Source organism: Propithecus coquereli, unplaced genomic scaffold (assembly GCF_000956105.1).
Source record: "Propithecus coquereli isolate 6110/MARCELLA unplaced genomic scaffold, Pcoq_1.0 Scaffold3, whole genome shotgun sequence".
Classification (NCBI taxonomy): Eukaryota; Metazoa; Chordata; class Mammalia; order Primates; family Indriidae; genus Propithecus; species Propithecus coquereli.
The window spans coordinates 19,272,204-19,288,310 of record NW_012148618.1 but is presented as its reverse complement, the minus strand read 5'-3'; the positions used below and the strand labels follow the sequence as shown (position 1 = coordinate 19,288,310).

Sequence of the window (16,107 nt, the reverse complement as noted above, 5' to 3'; positions counted from 1 at the left end):
ATAAGCAAAGTTTTCTTCATATTTATTCTTCTTGGGTTTGCTGAGCACTCTCAATCTTTAAATATAGCTTTCTCCAAAATAGTAAAGGTTTCAGTCACAATTATTGAAAAATTTTTATGGTTTCTGCTCTCTTTCTCCTCTTCTTCTATAACTTCAAATACATGGATGATAGACCTTTTGAGATGATCCTAGAAGCCCTTGAAACTCTGTTAATTTTTTTCGAATCTTTGGTCTTTTTTCTTCGTGTTTTTCATGTTGGAAAATTTCTATTGATTGGTATTCAAGCTCCTGACTCTTTTAAATATCATCTCATTTCCACTGTTTATCTCATCCACTACATTTTTAATTTTAGTTATTGTATTTATTAATCCTAGAATTCATCTTTGATTGTTTTTTGTAGTTTCTATTTCTCTGCTATTTCTCTGCCCTTTTGTTCATTATGAGCATATTTTCCTTTACTTCACTGATCAGAATTATAATACCTGGTTTAAAAATTATTTTCTACTAATTCTAACATTTGGGTCATCTTAGAGTTTATATCTGTTGATTATCTTTTCTTCCAAAATTTGCTCACATTTTCCTGTTTCTTTGTATTTTGAGTATTTTGGATTGTATCCTGGACATTGTGAATGTTCACTAGTGAAGACTTTGGATTTTGTTATATTTCTTCAAAGAGAATTGTGGTTTTGTGTTGTTTAGTTTATGGGCAATTAACTTGGTTGCACTTAAACTATGAACTCTGTCTCATGGGCAGTAGTTCAAATTGCAGTTGAGTTCTTACAGCCTTTGCTGGGTTAGTTGCAGTCTATCTTCCTATGCAAGTTCACAGGTCAGGCACATATTTGGAAAGAGCATAAACACAAAATTTGTTGCTCTCCTTCTTAGATTCTCTCCTTTTTGGGATTCCTCCCTTACTTTCCAGCAGCTGGGTTATTCTGAACTCTGTCTTCTGTATTCAGTATTTTCTTCAGCCCAGAAATACTGGATTTTTCTCAAAGTTTTAGTCACCCTGCACAACGCTGGCTGCAGCCTGTCTTCAGACCAAAAGCCACAAGAGATAGAACACTTATCCTGTGCCATTTTCTTCATTTAGGTGTCAACTCCCTTCCAGAATATGCCTGCCTTTGTTCACACTTGAGTCCTTCTGGTAATTTTGTTGTTATTGTTTTTTTTGTTTTTGTACTTTTTTCCAGAGTTTATTTTTATTATCTGTAGAAGGGTCTGTCTTGTAGGAACCTATTCAGCCATATTAAAAGTGAAATACCAAATGATATTGTTTTTTTAAATGCTTTTAAAAAATCCATTCTACTTTCTTTTTGCTAGTATATAAAATTACAATGGATTTTTATATAATGATTTTGTGTCCTATGTCCTTGCTGAATTTACTTTATAGTTCTAGTCACTGTTTTGTAGATTGTTAGTGTGTTCTATACACATCATCATTTTATCTGTGGCAGTTTTACTTCCCCCTCTCCAATCTGTATGTCTTTCATTTCTTTTTCTTACCTAATAACACTCACTGGTCATAATTCCCAGTACAATGATTAATACAGATGACAATATCAGATATCCTTCCCTGTTCTTCATCTAAAGGTGAAAACATTTGGTCTTTCACCATTAAAGGTGATGTTAGTGTAGGTTTTTCATAGAAGGCTTTTACTAGGACATTCTCTTTTATTCCTAGTTTGCTGTAAGTTTTTAAATAATTTGGCATTTAATTTTGTCAAATGCTTTCTCTGCATCTCTTGAGACAATCACATGGGTTTTCTCTTTTAGTCTGTCAATATGGTGAATTACATTGATGTTTGAATGTTAAACAAATCTTCGATTCCAGGATAAACTCTACTTGTTCATGATGAATTTTCCTCTCTATATGTTGTGTTTGGTTTGCTAAAATTTTGTTGAAGATTATTGCTTCCATATTTCTGAGGGAATTGACCTGGCCTTCCTTTTCTAGTAATGTCTTTGTTTGGTTTTATCAGAATAATGATAGGCTAATACAATGACTTGGGAAGTTTTGCTCTGCTTCCATTTTCTGAATGAGTTTTTGTAGGATTGTTATTTTTCCTCCATAAATGTTTTTCATGCCAATGAAGCCATTGCATCTGGTATTTTCCTTGTGGAAACATTTTAAATTATGAATTTAATATCTACAAAGGTCTCTTCAACCTGTTTCTATTATTTTGCATCAGTTTGGTAATTTATGCCTTTTGAGAAATTTTTTCATTTCATTTAAGTTGCCAAATTCATTGGCACAAAGTTATTCAAAGTATTTCCTTAACCTTTTAATGTCTGCAGGATTTTAAACAATGTCTTCCCTTTTATTCCTGATATTGGCAATTTGTGTCTTTTCTCCTTTTATACTGAAGAGCATTGAACTTATATTATCCATAACAGGCTTTTAGGAATATTAAAAATATTGGGCCACATCCTAAGAGAGAGTTTCACCTTGAGGTAGGCAGTTCCCTGAGGCCAAGGGCAATGCTTAGTTAGGGACACATCTGTGAGCTGTTAGCAGTTAACATTCCCAGCAAATGGGGGATGTATTCATCGGCCCAGAAGAGGAGATCTTGGCAGAGAACGGCATTATCCACTTTGTAAAGGAAAACACATTTTGAATATGAGATAAAATTTGAGCAAAAGCAGGGTGTTAAGTAGAAAGAGATTTGCAGAGACAATATGGAATTTGGCTTGTTGAGGGCCAAGGAGCCGAGAAATAAATGTGGGAAGGGCCCTGAGCAACCTGGGTTCTCTGGGTCCTCGGGGGCCTAGGGAAATACCAATGTGGATCCCAGGAACAGGGACAAGTCTGCCGAACTAACCATGTCACTTTATGTACTTACGTTGACTATCTCATGCTGATGGGCACCTCGACTAGTGGAAATGGATATTTATTTTTGCTCAATAAATACAGAATGTACTTCTAAGTTCCTGATCAAGAAAGTGAGTCTAACGTAATCTCAAATCGTAAGTCCAGAGCTAAAAATTTAACTCTGGAAATGGAAATATGTTATTGTGTATTTTAGACAGGTTTTAAACAAAGAATTTTTTTCTCTTGGAAAAAAAAAAAGTCTTACAAAGCTTTCTCTAATTAATAGTCATTTGAGTATCTACAGGCCCTAATAATATTTATTATTCACAAATTATCCAGATGTGAATGTGTTATACAAACGTAGTTTCTTTAACACCTCCCAAAATTCTGACTATGATTCCAAATGGAGATATGTAGGTCTTTTTTTCTCCTAGTGTTTGCCAGGAGCAGAGTCTGTTTCTGATATTGAGAGGGTGTCCCTCCTTCCCTCTTTAATTACGCAAAATTCCTACCCTTCTTGCCATGAGAATCTGTTTCCAAGAATATATCTGAAACTCAAAGAACAAATGCTGGCTATCAAGAAGGTTATCCCTTCCAGGTCAATTTGCAGGTTTATTGGGAATCAAAATGCAATTTTAATTAGCTGGTAAATATAATTTCTTACAGATGCTCACAAATCTAAATCCCAAGTCTTTCCAAAACCACTGCATCTCCTTTACCTACTAGCAGAGTTGCTCTAAAACCTCTGCCAAATGGCTGCTTCACCTTGGTTGGGCTGCCTTCGGAATTGCCTAATGTAATCAACACCAAACTCACCATCTTCTCCCTTCCACATTTCGATCTCTCTCCCCCTCCATGCCTCATTTCTGTTCATCCTCTGGCCAACCAGTTTCAAATCTCAGTGTCATCTTTGGCTTGCCCCTCTGTGATTGCTTTTCATATTCAATCATTCACCCGGCCATGATGGTTCTAGCATGAAATGCCACTGTAATTTTTCTATTCATTTTAATGTGTGCTGCCACGTCCTTGGAGCACACTCTCATCACCAAGACCCGCCTCCTGACCTCCTTTCTTAAAAGATTTCTGTTCCTCATTTCTTCCTGCATGGTGACAAAAAATTAATTTTTTAAATCATGTCACTACCATGTTCTAAATTCTTTAAATAATGTGTATTTCCCTACAGTCCTCAATCTTTTTACCCCAACCCACTTTCTAACCTTCTCCCTCCCCTTCTTTTTCTCCTTTGTACAACCCATCCAGTTTTGTTTTCCCTTCTAAGCAAATTGGATACTTCCTTATTTTTGGCCTTCCCTTGTATAGGAGTTCCTGCTCCTGTAGGAAATGAGGGTTCTACTACTCACCTGTAAAAGATTTCCCCAAGTTTTCAACCTTCAGCTTATCTCCTCCTTTCTCAATGAAAACTTTTCTGATCACTCTGGCACAGAAATCTCTTTCTGTCCTCTGAACATCTAGGACTCAGATTCTCTGTCTATTTGGTACTTATTGTCTTATATACTTAGCTTCTTTTTTTGGTGTAAAACTTTTTAACAGGGTTAAAAATATATTAGACATAACTGAGATCCTATGTCCCCCTTCAACTGAAAGTGAATCCTAGGCTGAGCCTTTTCTTTTGTGGAGCGAATGGGAGAAGCTGAGAGAAGAGGAAATAACCCTACTTAATAAAGGGGACTGGGCAGGTGGGCTAAAGAATCCTAGCAGAGAGGGTGGGGCAGAGAGAAGGAGAAGCAGGGCGAGGGCAGGTGAAGTGGTTGATCTGAGAGATTTGGAGAGAGGAAAATTAGGGATTGGAGGAGTCATGGAGTTTCTACAATACAGAGAGAAAGTCATGCTGTGTGCGATGTGGCATAATTTTCCCTTTGCACCTCATCAAGAGGACTTCAGTAAAGACTTGCAGATTGTGTCAGATGTTTTCTTGTTAAGTCAGATTCTGTTTCTTTTTTTTTTTTAATTTTTTTAACTTTTTTTAAATTTCAGAATATTGTGGGAGTACAAACATTTTGGTTCATACAATGCCTTTGCCTTGCCCAAGCCAGAGCTACAAGCGTGCCCATCCCCCATACAGTGCTCTCCACACCCATTAGTTGTGAGTTTACCCATCTCTAGCACCCCCTCCCACCTGCCTGGCACTCGATGAATATTACTTCCATGTGAGCATCTAAATGTTGATTAGTTAGTACCAATTCGATGGCGAACACATATGGTGCTTGTTTTTCCATTCTTGTGATACTTCACTTAAAAGAATGGGCTCTAGCTCCACCCAGGATAATGTAAGAGCAGATTCTGTTTCTTTTTGATGTGACACTGTGTAGCGATAGGTTTTCAGGTGAGGACAAGAAGGACTAATTCTTTACACACACACACACACACACACACACACACACACACACACACACACACACATGCATACACGCACACGTCTTTAATTTCTTTTGTGACAATATATATACCTCACAGTATCCCAAGCAATACCCAGCAGTACTACGAACATAAGGAGCCTGCCTGCTAACTTGGATGTTTGTCTTCTGGTGGAGTTAGACCTTTGTGCCCCTCTTCACCCAATTCCTATAGACCTGTCATGGTCTCCAATGGGCCTCCCAATGAGATGCATGTATCCCAGTGAGTATGCAAGGAGATTCATTAGGATTTGGAAAGAAAATAAAATGGAAAAAAAAAATACATATGTGCATACACACACAAAATCATTCTTTAAAATTTGAATTTTTTGGTATGTTTTATAATGAACATGCAAAGTAAAATTGACATATAATAGAAACTGCTTGGCAATTATAGAACTAGAATTGTAAGTATCTTTTGAAAGGATCTAATTCATGAATTTCCATGCCTGGATACATTTTAGGGAGCTGGACACTTTAAAAATACAGATTCCTAGACCCCATCTCAGACCTCCTGAATCAGTAATGGGTTAATGTTAGGGACAGGAATCTGAAATTTAACAAGCTCCTTAGTTTATCTGCAGCAATCCATCCATGGCTCTGCTTTCCATTGAAATCTAAGTCCTTCATTTTCTTGGAGTGGAAACGGAGGCCCCTAGAAGTAAAGTGACTTGTTGAGGCCACAACAGATTAATAGCAAAGCCTAGACCTGGACCATAGTCTTCTGTCTTCTAATTCCATGCTTGTTCTATCCTCATTTATGTGGTTGATTTTCAAACAATGGGCAGAGTTTTCTAGCATTTCCCAGACTCTCCCTTCTCCAATTCTGTCACTCTGGACACTTCCCAGGGGCTTATTTTCTGTGGAAAGACATCCAGTATGATGTCATTAATATTGTTGCTAGCAGAATCATGAAGAAATTGAGAAAGTTCAAGCTGTAGCACAGATGGCTTGAGTTTCAGATGGAATGCACAGGGAACAAATTTTAAGACTACTAAATCATATCAATTGTGGTTGAAAAATCCAAAAGCATTTGAGATTTTGTAGATATGAGAAGGACTTCTAATAAACCCATTGTCAGTATAGGTAAGTGGGTACATGGTGGTCCTCATAATTAAAATAGAGAATTTTGGGAAAGGAACAGGTTGAGGGATTTTGCTGGTACATTAGTTATCTATTTCTGTGTAACAAATTACCTCAAAATTTAGTGGTTTCACACACTACCCATTTATTATCTCATAGTTTCTGTGGGTCACCAGTCAGGCACTGCTTAGCTAGATGCCTTCGGCTGAACATTGCAATCAAGGTGTTGACTGGGATTGCAATCTCATCCGAAGACTTCCAAGCTCACTCCTGTGATTGTTAGCAGAGCTCAGTTCATCAAGGGCTGTTGGACTGTAGACCTCTGGTACTCACTGGCTATTGGCCTGAGATCTCCCTCCATTCCTTGCACAGGGCCTCTCCATGGGTCAGTTCACAACATGACAGCTGGTTTCCATCAGCCTGGGCAAACAAGAGTGCAAGAAAGAGCAAGCAAGATGGAATCCAGTGTCTTTTGGTAACTTAATATTGCAAGCGACATCCCATCTCCGCTGCCACACTCCATGGGTTAGAAGAGTCACTAGGTCCAGCCCACACTCAAGGGTGGGGTGGGAGGTGGGGATTGCCCCTGGGCATGAGTACCTAGAGGTGGGGATCACTTGAGGCCTTCTTAGAGGCTGCTACCACAGTTGAGCTTGAATATTTGTGGGAGACCTAGGTGAAGGCATCCTGCAGGAACTTGGATGCCTGAATTGGAAGCTCTAGGGAGATGTCTGGGCCAGAGATACAGACTTGGGAGTTAGTAGTATGTTGTGAGCAGGGGGTGAAATCATGGGAACAGATCAAGTCAGCCAGGAAAAACATTTTTTTTTAGGTATCTGCTAATTACTAGTATTACTAACTTTGTCAAGAAAATTCATATTGAAACTAAAAACAAAAACAGATGTAGGAAAAGATAAATGTCGCTAACCAAAGCTACTTGTCACTCCTAACTTAACCAAGACTTTTAGATTGGTCATGAGAAATTGGGTTAGGGTAAGTGGCATTTCCTGGTATAATTAGAATATGAAGATCCTAAGGTAAAAGCTCATTCTCCATAAAAATTCCTTAAAATAGGTGACTAAATGAAACCTGGAAAGTCTCCTGATGGAGAAAAATAAAGTCTGGTTTGCCCTTCATCACTTTTAAACCAGAGATCAGATGGATCTCAGTGTTTCCAACAAGTTTTGGGTGATGGATATTATAAATATTCACAGAACATGAACAGTCATAGTCATTTAAAGACCTGCTGCTCCCACAGGCCCAGAACGCCCCTCCCCTTCATAAACACATAGCCAGGGCGTGTGCAGAAACCTTGGAGAGATAGGAGCATGTCACAGTGAAGGATGGGGAAACACTTCACAGGTCCCCTTTGGCCCATGTGTCTTTGCTTCATGCTCGTTGCTTCTGCCTGGAATGTTCTCCACAGCGGTTTAGGCAGCCAAATCCTACCCTCCCTTCAAGGCCATACTCAAATCCCATCTGTTCCATTAAGTCTTCTGACTGGACCCCCCACACCCCGTCCTCCACCCCAGCCCCTTCCACATCTTCCCTTTCTGGATTCCTGTCCTGGTGCCACCCAATAAGCCCCAAGCCATGTTCTGTGCTTTTCTACACACCAGGGGTTGGTAAACTATGGCCACACGGGGCAAATATCTCCCCACTGCCTATTTTTATATAGCCTGCAAGCTATGCGTAGTTATTGCATTTTTAAATTGTTGCAAAAGATCGAAAGAATATCTCATTACACATGAAGATTCTATGAAATTTGAATTTCAGCGTCCATAGACAAAGTTTTACTTTTGTCGGGAAATTTGCTTTCTTTTGCCTCTTGGCCCACAAAGCCTAAAATTTTTACTATCTGTCACTTTACAGAAAGTTTGCTGACCCCTGCTACACGCATTTACTTCCTCCCTCTTGAGAGAGGGTGTAATCGTTTGGGGCAAGGGCACGGTACTGACACTTTTTGGTGGCTTCTGTAAGGTCTACCATAGTCCTGGAACACAGAGCTGGTGTTTGGTAAATACTTGTTGAATGGAGCTGAGAATGTGTTTTTAATTTGCGATGGATATAATGTTATGTCCTTTCTTGCTGTCCAGGCCTCTTCTTTATTCCTCTCTGCTGTTGGGCTGGTATCTGTTATGTCTGGTAGAAAAAATGACAGGGAATACCAGGGTGGGTCACAGAACTCATGGAAAACACAAGTGAAATGAAGTCTGGGAACCACAGCTTTTGTTTTGGGTGGAGAGCAACTGTTTGCTTTGGGGGATTGAGGTAATGAAAGTTATTTCAATAACATAATTCAACAGTTGTACATGCTTTCTGCCAGAAGTACAGCTAGGCAAACCTCACCCAGGGTCCCCATCTACGAAATGCAAAGGTTAAACCCTAAAGTGCTAAACAAATTCTCTTCCCTGTTCAGCAGAAGACAAAACCATATATACACCCTGTATGCGACTATGTAAAATGCACCATATGGACAAAGACTAGAGAGAAAATGAGAAAAATACAAACGGCATGTTAGGGCGGTAAGATTATGGGAACATACTCTTTTAAAAAAACCTTTCTTTAAGTAGTTAAAATATTTCTATAATAAATAAAATTTATGAAAAATGATGAAAATGAAAAAAATATTTTTTCTAGCAGGTATACATTTTTACTTTTTTAAAAAAATCTTTTTCAGCTTTCTCCCTCACAAAACCATAATTGTACATTTAAGTGGGAATTGTGTAGGATCCTGTATAACATACAGATGCAAACGTATACAAATTTTCCCTAAAAGAAAGATCTATTTATGTCATTTTAAACTGCTCTTCTTTAAACCTTACCCTCTCTGAAACTGTCAAACGGGAAGAACAATAACTAACCTCCCACTTAACACAGTGCCTATACTAAGCAAAGGCTCAGGAAGTGGTAGCTGTCACTGTAAGGACCTCTTCCGACACTTTAGATCTTATGATTCTTATGGCAAAAATGGCATCGCCTACACAAGTGAAGCCTCAGCTTCTGGCACAATATTCAACATATAGTGCCTGGCTTTCAACCAAAATTGGTTAAATGAACAAATAAACTAAACCATAAAAGAACAAAAGAAGTGGGACATACATAGAGGTACTATGCTTAGCAACTGGACAACTTAATTCCACCTTCAGTTCTTCAAAGTTAAGACCCATTCGTTCATATTACCTCCTGAGAGGGGGTAATAGGGCAACTGAGGCACAGCCAGGCAATAGAACACACCACGGCCCTGTCAGTGGCTGGAGAGGTTTAGGCCTTTCTCTAACACAGAGAATGATAAGGAAGAATGGGGTGAGGTTTTAAAGTTGCCATTATATCACCACCCAGAAAGAAAGTTCGTTCATTCATTTGTTCATTCAACAAGGACTTATTGAGAATCCATTGTACAAGGAATTGTCCTATATGATAAGAATGCGATTGTGAACTATAATAGAAACTGAAGCAGAGAGGCAGAGAAGTTCACTATGGCAGCTCTTGTGATCTCTTCACTTCCTGGGGAGATCGTGGTGATTGCGGCATGGAAAATGGAGCTCTCAAGTAGGATGCGGTGTCGATTCAGACAGCAATGAAGGTTAAGGGATGAAATCTTAGCCTCCCAGAAGACACAAGAGAAGTGTCATGGATACTGGGAGTGGCTCCAGTCTACATCCACCCTAGATCTTGACTGAGATTTTGTGGCCACAGAGGAGTTAGCTATGATGAATTGGAAAGTACCCTCGACTTGTTGTCGAAGGCATGGTTTTGAATCCCAGCCCTGCCTTTTCTGCTGGTTTTATAAATTTGAGCAAGCTTCTTAACTCTTCTGAATGTGAGCTTATTCATCTATAAAATTGAGACAGAAGTATTTTCTCTCATAAGGTTTGGATTATTTATTGATTGGTACGTAATAGATCACCATAATAATTAAGTGGCTTAAAACAACAGTGATGTATTTATTCTGTGGGTTGGCTCGACAGTTCCGCTGATCTACTGGGCTCACACATGTGGCTAAATTTAGTTTAGTTTAGTTCAGCAAGAGTCTTGACCTAGCTGAGACAGCTGTGGCTGCTTCTCCACATAGTCTTTCATCCTGGACTTCTTGAAGGCACAGCCATCGCAGAGCAACATCGAACAGGGTAAAGAGGAAGCTGCAAGGCATCTTAAGGCCTAGCCTTCGATGTCACACAATGTTAGTTCCACCATATTCTATTACTCAAAGACATAAGCCCAGCTCAGATTCAGAGGGCTGAGAAACAGACTCCACTTCTTGATGGAGGAAGATAACAAATATTGTGGCCGTGTTTTTCAATCCACCACAAGGTTGTGGTAAAGATTACATGAGATTATGTACATGAAGGTATTATTTTTTCTTTATATATATAAGTAGGTATGGTTTCTGGTAGCTTCATATATACACTATATTTTTATAACTACAAAATTCTACAACACTCACTAAGTGTCAAAAGCTAGTTTTTGATGATATAGTTGGTTGTATCATGAGTGCTCTACTTGCCACCATCAATGAGGGACATTGAGGCTACCTGAAAGTCTAGTTTACTTTTCGTGAGGTCATGATTTAGTTTGCAATGGATGACCTAGAAGCTGATTTTAGAGTATGCTTCTTATGTGCTTGATCACAGTGAGCTCTATGCATCCTCAAAAGTTCCTCAGATGGTATAGTGGACATTGGAATTTTTTTTTGTGTGTGTGCCTTTCAAGCATCAATGCCCTCAGTTTTTGGCACATGAACAAAATAGTGTTTTGGCCATCCTTTATGAAGTAACCATTTCCTATAACATGCATTCTTATTGGGACCATCCATCAAGATGCTCCATCATCCCTTGGCCAGGATTGTGGTCAATCCAAAAAGCTAGGTCAATAGTATCCTATCCTTTGAATTTGAACCTTCAGAGGCATGGCAAAGGGACCAAAATGGCTGGAATTGATTTACCCAAATGGCATCACTCTGAAGAGGTTCTCTGCTTCCTCTATCCCAGAACTGTACTATTCCCCATTTTATCCCAAATTCAAGTTCAATGAATCATCTTATAACCTGATAATACTTACATTTTTTTGATTAAGTTGTCCAGAGTTAGTTTTTTTGCTTGTGACAGAGAAGCCTTGCTGACACAGATTTTTATACAAGAGATATAAAGTGATAAGCATGCTCTTGAAGCTAAAAATGCCAGAAGATCCCAACTGATCAAACAACAATCACCAAACTATTTATCTTTTGTTATAGTTTTCAAGACACTGTGTAAGTTTCCATGAATAACATATACAACCTTGTCCTTAGGGATCTATAATACAGCCAGGGAGAATAAATATAATGGATACAGAAAAAATATATATAGTTCCCTATAACAATAGAATGAATATTTTAATTGTCAGTGCCTTACAGTACTTGGTACATAGTAGGCATACTATAATTGTGTATTAAAGTTAATTAATTATTAAGTGAATAATTCAGTTAATTAGTGCAATGATGTTTGAACAAGAAAGATTGGCCTGAGCCAAAACACCTTATAAAAAAGGAGAAATTTGAACAGATTTTCTTAGGATGGATTGAATTCTTTGAAATGATGAGATAAAACAATGGAATCTAGCCCATAAACTTATTTTGCAAACGGTACGAAACAACCTGTGATAAAGCAAAACAAAACAAAAAACCAACCTATGATAAGTTTAAAGAGATATGGGTCTTGAATCATCGAGCATCAAGAAAATTTTTTTGCAAAGGCACAGATTTTCATTTTTTGTTATTGAATTTTGTCATTAGTATCATACTGCTCTAATATATGTTGATTGCCTAGATAATGGGAATATTTCTTACACATATTTAAAAATGCATTTCCCTTTCAGTAATCAGGTTCCTCCCACCTTCTCTTCCCTGTTGGTCTTCTACCATTCTGGTTAGGATGTGAGATTTATTGACTAAAGAGTGGAGTATATGGCCCAGAGCTCCTGCCCAATATAAAGAAGAAATAGAGTCTTTTTACTTTACTGGAGGGAGGGGCCCAGGAAAAAAGAGGAGGGGGTGGGAAGCAAAGGCCAGATAAAAGCATTTAATCTATATCCTTCTCTTGGAGATAAAACCCTGGAAGGTAGTTTAGGGTTGAGTTTGGAGTAATAGAAACGTCCGTAAATGCTGGAAGGGGAGACTTGCAGGGCACCAGGGTTTGCTCTTTGCTTCCTGGGCAAAAGCCTTAGAAAAGTCCTGTGTTCGGTTACTGCTGTCCAACACGTCAACGAGTGGAAGATAATAACAGAGAGGGGCACAGAGTGTCTTGCATGCTCCTGGAGTATAGGGAAAGGAGATAGAATTTCCAGATTCCCCAGAGGGTGCAGAACAGTCCAGAAAACTGGTGGGCAGGACTTAAGTTAAATGTTATTTCCTCAGGGACACCTTCCCTGATCAGCCCTAGCCTAGGCAGAACCCTCCTGCCCCTCTCCCCCACCCGTGATATATTCTCCAAGCAAGCACCCAGTACTTGTCCTTCTTGGCACTTAACTATTGGGTCATTATTTGTTTCGAGTCTGCCTTTCCCTGTAGACTTTCTCCTGTGTGAGGGGAGACACATTTCTGCCTTGCTCATTAATATGTTTGGTTCAACAATGCACCAAGAGTTACATAGTTGGTGCTCAGTAAATACATCTTGAATGAATGATCTCCTTTACTCAACTGAGAGTGTGTGACCAAGGCTTTAATTCATGACTCTGCAGTTGAGACCTTAAACCCAGACCACACACTTATAGAACTATCACTTTAAATCATCTCATATTTTGCAGTTTACTGTTTCATCTTCACATTCATGTATCATAGCAGTCAGCATGTCTATTGTTACCATTACAACCCTGTGTGGTGGACATTATTAGTCCCATCTTGCAATTAGAAAAAGTTGAATAACTTGTCCAGTATCTGGGCCCCTTTACAAACTATCGCAAATAAGGAAAATCCCCTTTAACAGGATGCATTCCTAGGGTACATGTTTGTGTTGAGCTCTTATTCCTGACTTGACAGCTGGTGGCTGCTGCATAGGAATTTTCTGGGGGTCTCAGGTCTAGCAGCCAGGGTTCAGTGTGCAATTTCCTGCCCTCCTAAAATGTTATAGGATGCAGGCAACCCAGGGAATTATCCATATAAGGATGACACAAATACTATATCCTTCAAAGCCACTAAATTCACGGCGCCTTGCATATCCTGGAGAGGCAGCGGGGTGTGTGTGTGTGTGTGTGTGTGTGTGTGTGTGTGTGTGTGTGTGTGTGTTTTGGAGGTAAGTGGGGTCGTCCCGGGAACCCCAGTCTTAACTGTGGGCTGGGCAAGAGGACCATCCCGTCACCGCCCCCATCCTAAATCTTAGGTTCCAGCATTCACAGGCCCCTTGGGTTGGAATCCAGCTCGAAGTCTTGGAGCATCCTGGATTCGGCCTGAATGGCTAGAACTAAGCCTCAGAAGAGCCACGCCTTGATTGGGCTCTCGACACCCGGGGGGCAAGGGCAGCGGCGAAGCCCCCTCCCTGGTCGGCACATCACTCTCCCCAGCCCCCACCCCCCCACTTCGGTCTGGCGGGGGGGCCCTCCAGCCTCTGCTGGGTACCGGGCTGGAGAGGCGCAGGGAGGCGGGGGTGACGAGGACGGGTCTCCTCTCCGGCCAGGGCCTCTGGGGCCTCCCAGGCCTCCGGAGCCGCGGTCTCCAGCGCGCATTCTTGGTGCAGGTGGCACAGCTTTCTGCGCCGGCCGGGCTTCCCAGATCACGGGAGAAGCTAATCTCGGGTCTAGACCTCCCAGCCGCAGAGCGGGCTAAAACCGCTACTCCACCTCTTCCCATTTCTCTCCTCCCCACCCCAAGACGAAAAATCCCAGGCCTGGCAGACCTGATCACCTCTGCCTCCTCCCACTGCGCTAATCCTGCGAGCGAGGGAGGCCCCGCGCCGAGGCGGTGGCTGGCAAAGGGGAGTGGAAAGGGAGGATGGATGGGGCCGGGGGGTGGGGTGGTGATGAGGGGGATGTAGGAGGGGGTGTCATTTTCTTTTTCTTTCTTTCTTTTTTTTTTTAAAGTATTTCTCTCGCGAGAAACCGCTGCGCGGACGATACTTCAAGAGGTGGGGAAAGGAGGGGGCCGCGGGAGCCGCGGTAGAGACTGTGGGTGCCACAGGCGGACAGGCGGCCACAGCTGGGACAGCTGCGGACAGAGCGGAACAGCGGCTGCAGCGGCCGGGACCGACGAGCAGCCGCCGCCGCCTCTTGGGGAATCGGAGCCTCCGCTTCTCCAGTGGGTGCAGCCGGGGTCCCGACAGGGGTCGGGCGGCCACCGCGGCTGGAGCTCCAGCCACGGAGGCTTTTGCGTTTGCGCCGCGCCGCGCCGAGGGCAGGGACAGGGACTGGGGTGAGGGGCTGTCCCGGAACGTCCACAGCTGGCGCTGGCCCTCCCTTGCCTGACAGCTTCCTGGCTGGGGGCTCCCGGTGCTGGGCTCCGCGTCAGATGCTCGGGGGCGGTGGCAGCGCCCGGAGCCGGCAGGGACGGCGCGGCGGGCTTCCAGCCCCGCGGCTTGGCGGAGAGGACAGGCTGAGGAGCTGGGGCGTTGCGAGTGCGCATGGCGCGCAATTCGTGCCGCGGAAAAAATAAACCCTGCGAGCTCGCCCCGGGGCTGAGGACCGCTCGGGACATGGGTACTCTGCGCCGCGCTCTTCAGGCGGCGTCTGGGAGGCCGAGGAGTCGGCCGGAGCTGCTGCCGCCGGGGGCCTGGGGTTTTCGGCCAACTGTGGACCAAACGGTCTTCACTTATCCAAATTAACTGCGCCACGCGCAGGCGGCGCGCGGGTTGGGCTCGCTGGGGAATGGGGACCGCGAGGCTTCAGCATCCCAGTGCCGACTGTCTCCCCCGCCTCGGGGGTTTGTCTGTGTGTTGCAGCTGGCAGGGGCCGCCTGAAGTGGGAGCAGCGCCTGGAGAAGGCGGGAGGAGCCCGGCCCGGGGGACGGGCGGCGGGAGAGCGGGACCCCGGCGGCGCGGTGCGCTTAAGGGCGCAGCGGCGGCCGCAGACCGAGCCCGGGGCGCAGCCAGAGGCGGCGGGAGCCGGCGGCGGCTCGGCATCATGCGGCGAGGCGGCCTGCTGGAGATCATCCTGGGATTTACCGTGCTCTTAGCGTCCTACACGAGCCATGGGGCGGACGCCAATTTGGAGGCTGGGAACGTGAAGGAAACCAGAGCCAGCCGGGCCAAGAGAAGAGGCGGCGGAGGACACGACGCGCTTAAAGGGTAAAGGAACCGGTTAAGTCCTTTGGTGTGGGTCTCCCCTCCCCCTTCTCCTGAGTTCCCGATCTGACAAGGTTGATTCTCCACGTAGAATGCTCCTTCCGTGGCAAGACGTCCTGGGGGCACCTGAGAGGTGCTAGGGTTACGCGGTCCTCACCGAGTTTGGGGCTAAACCACCTTGCTCCTCCTAAGGATTTCTGCCGCAGAGGAGAGGGCACGATTAAAAGGAATCTTGCAGGGGCCATTGTTGAGGCTGATTTTGGGAGGCGATGATTCCTTGAGGAAGAAGGGGAGGAGTTGCGACTGAGAGAAGAGAAGCCCATTCCTTTCCCCTCTTACCAATTCCGGTTGTGTCTAGGGGAAAGCACTTCCCTTGTGGGCATCTTTGCAGATGCTCTGTTTGAACGGGAACAAGGAAAGAAAGGGATTCCAGTGACAGAGGAGAAGAAACACGGTTAATAGTTGTCTCTCCTGTAAATTATGCTTATTAAATTAGGGACTGAGTTTTCCGGGCAACGCTCCCTTTCAGATGTCTACACTGGAAGCAGAG

At 43.0% G+C, this 16,107-nt stretch overlaps 1 protein-coding gene across 1 annotated transcript in view; it reads left to right on the top strand.

Moving 5' to 3' along the window:
- Positions 1-15,396: 15,396 nt before the first annotated feature.
- FBN1 (fibrillin 1) overlaps positions 15,397-16,107 on the top strand; it is a 228,476-nt gene continuing 227,765 nt past the window's right edge. Inside the window, exon 1 of the mRNA XM_012649439.1 lies at positions 15,397-15,560. Within this exon, the coding sequence (XP_012504893.1) occupies positions 15,397-15,560 (164 nt within the window). The remainder of the gene's footprint in view (positions 15,561-16,107) is intronic.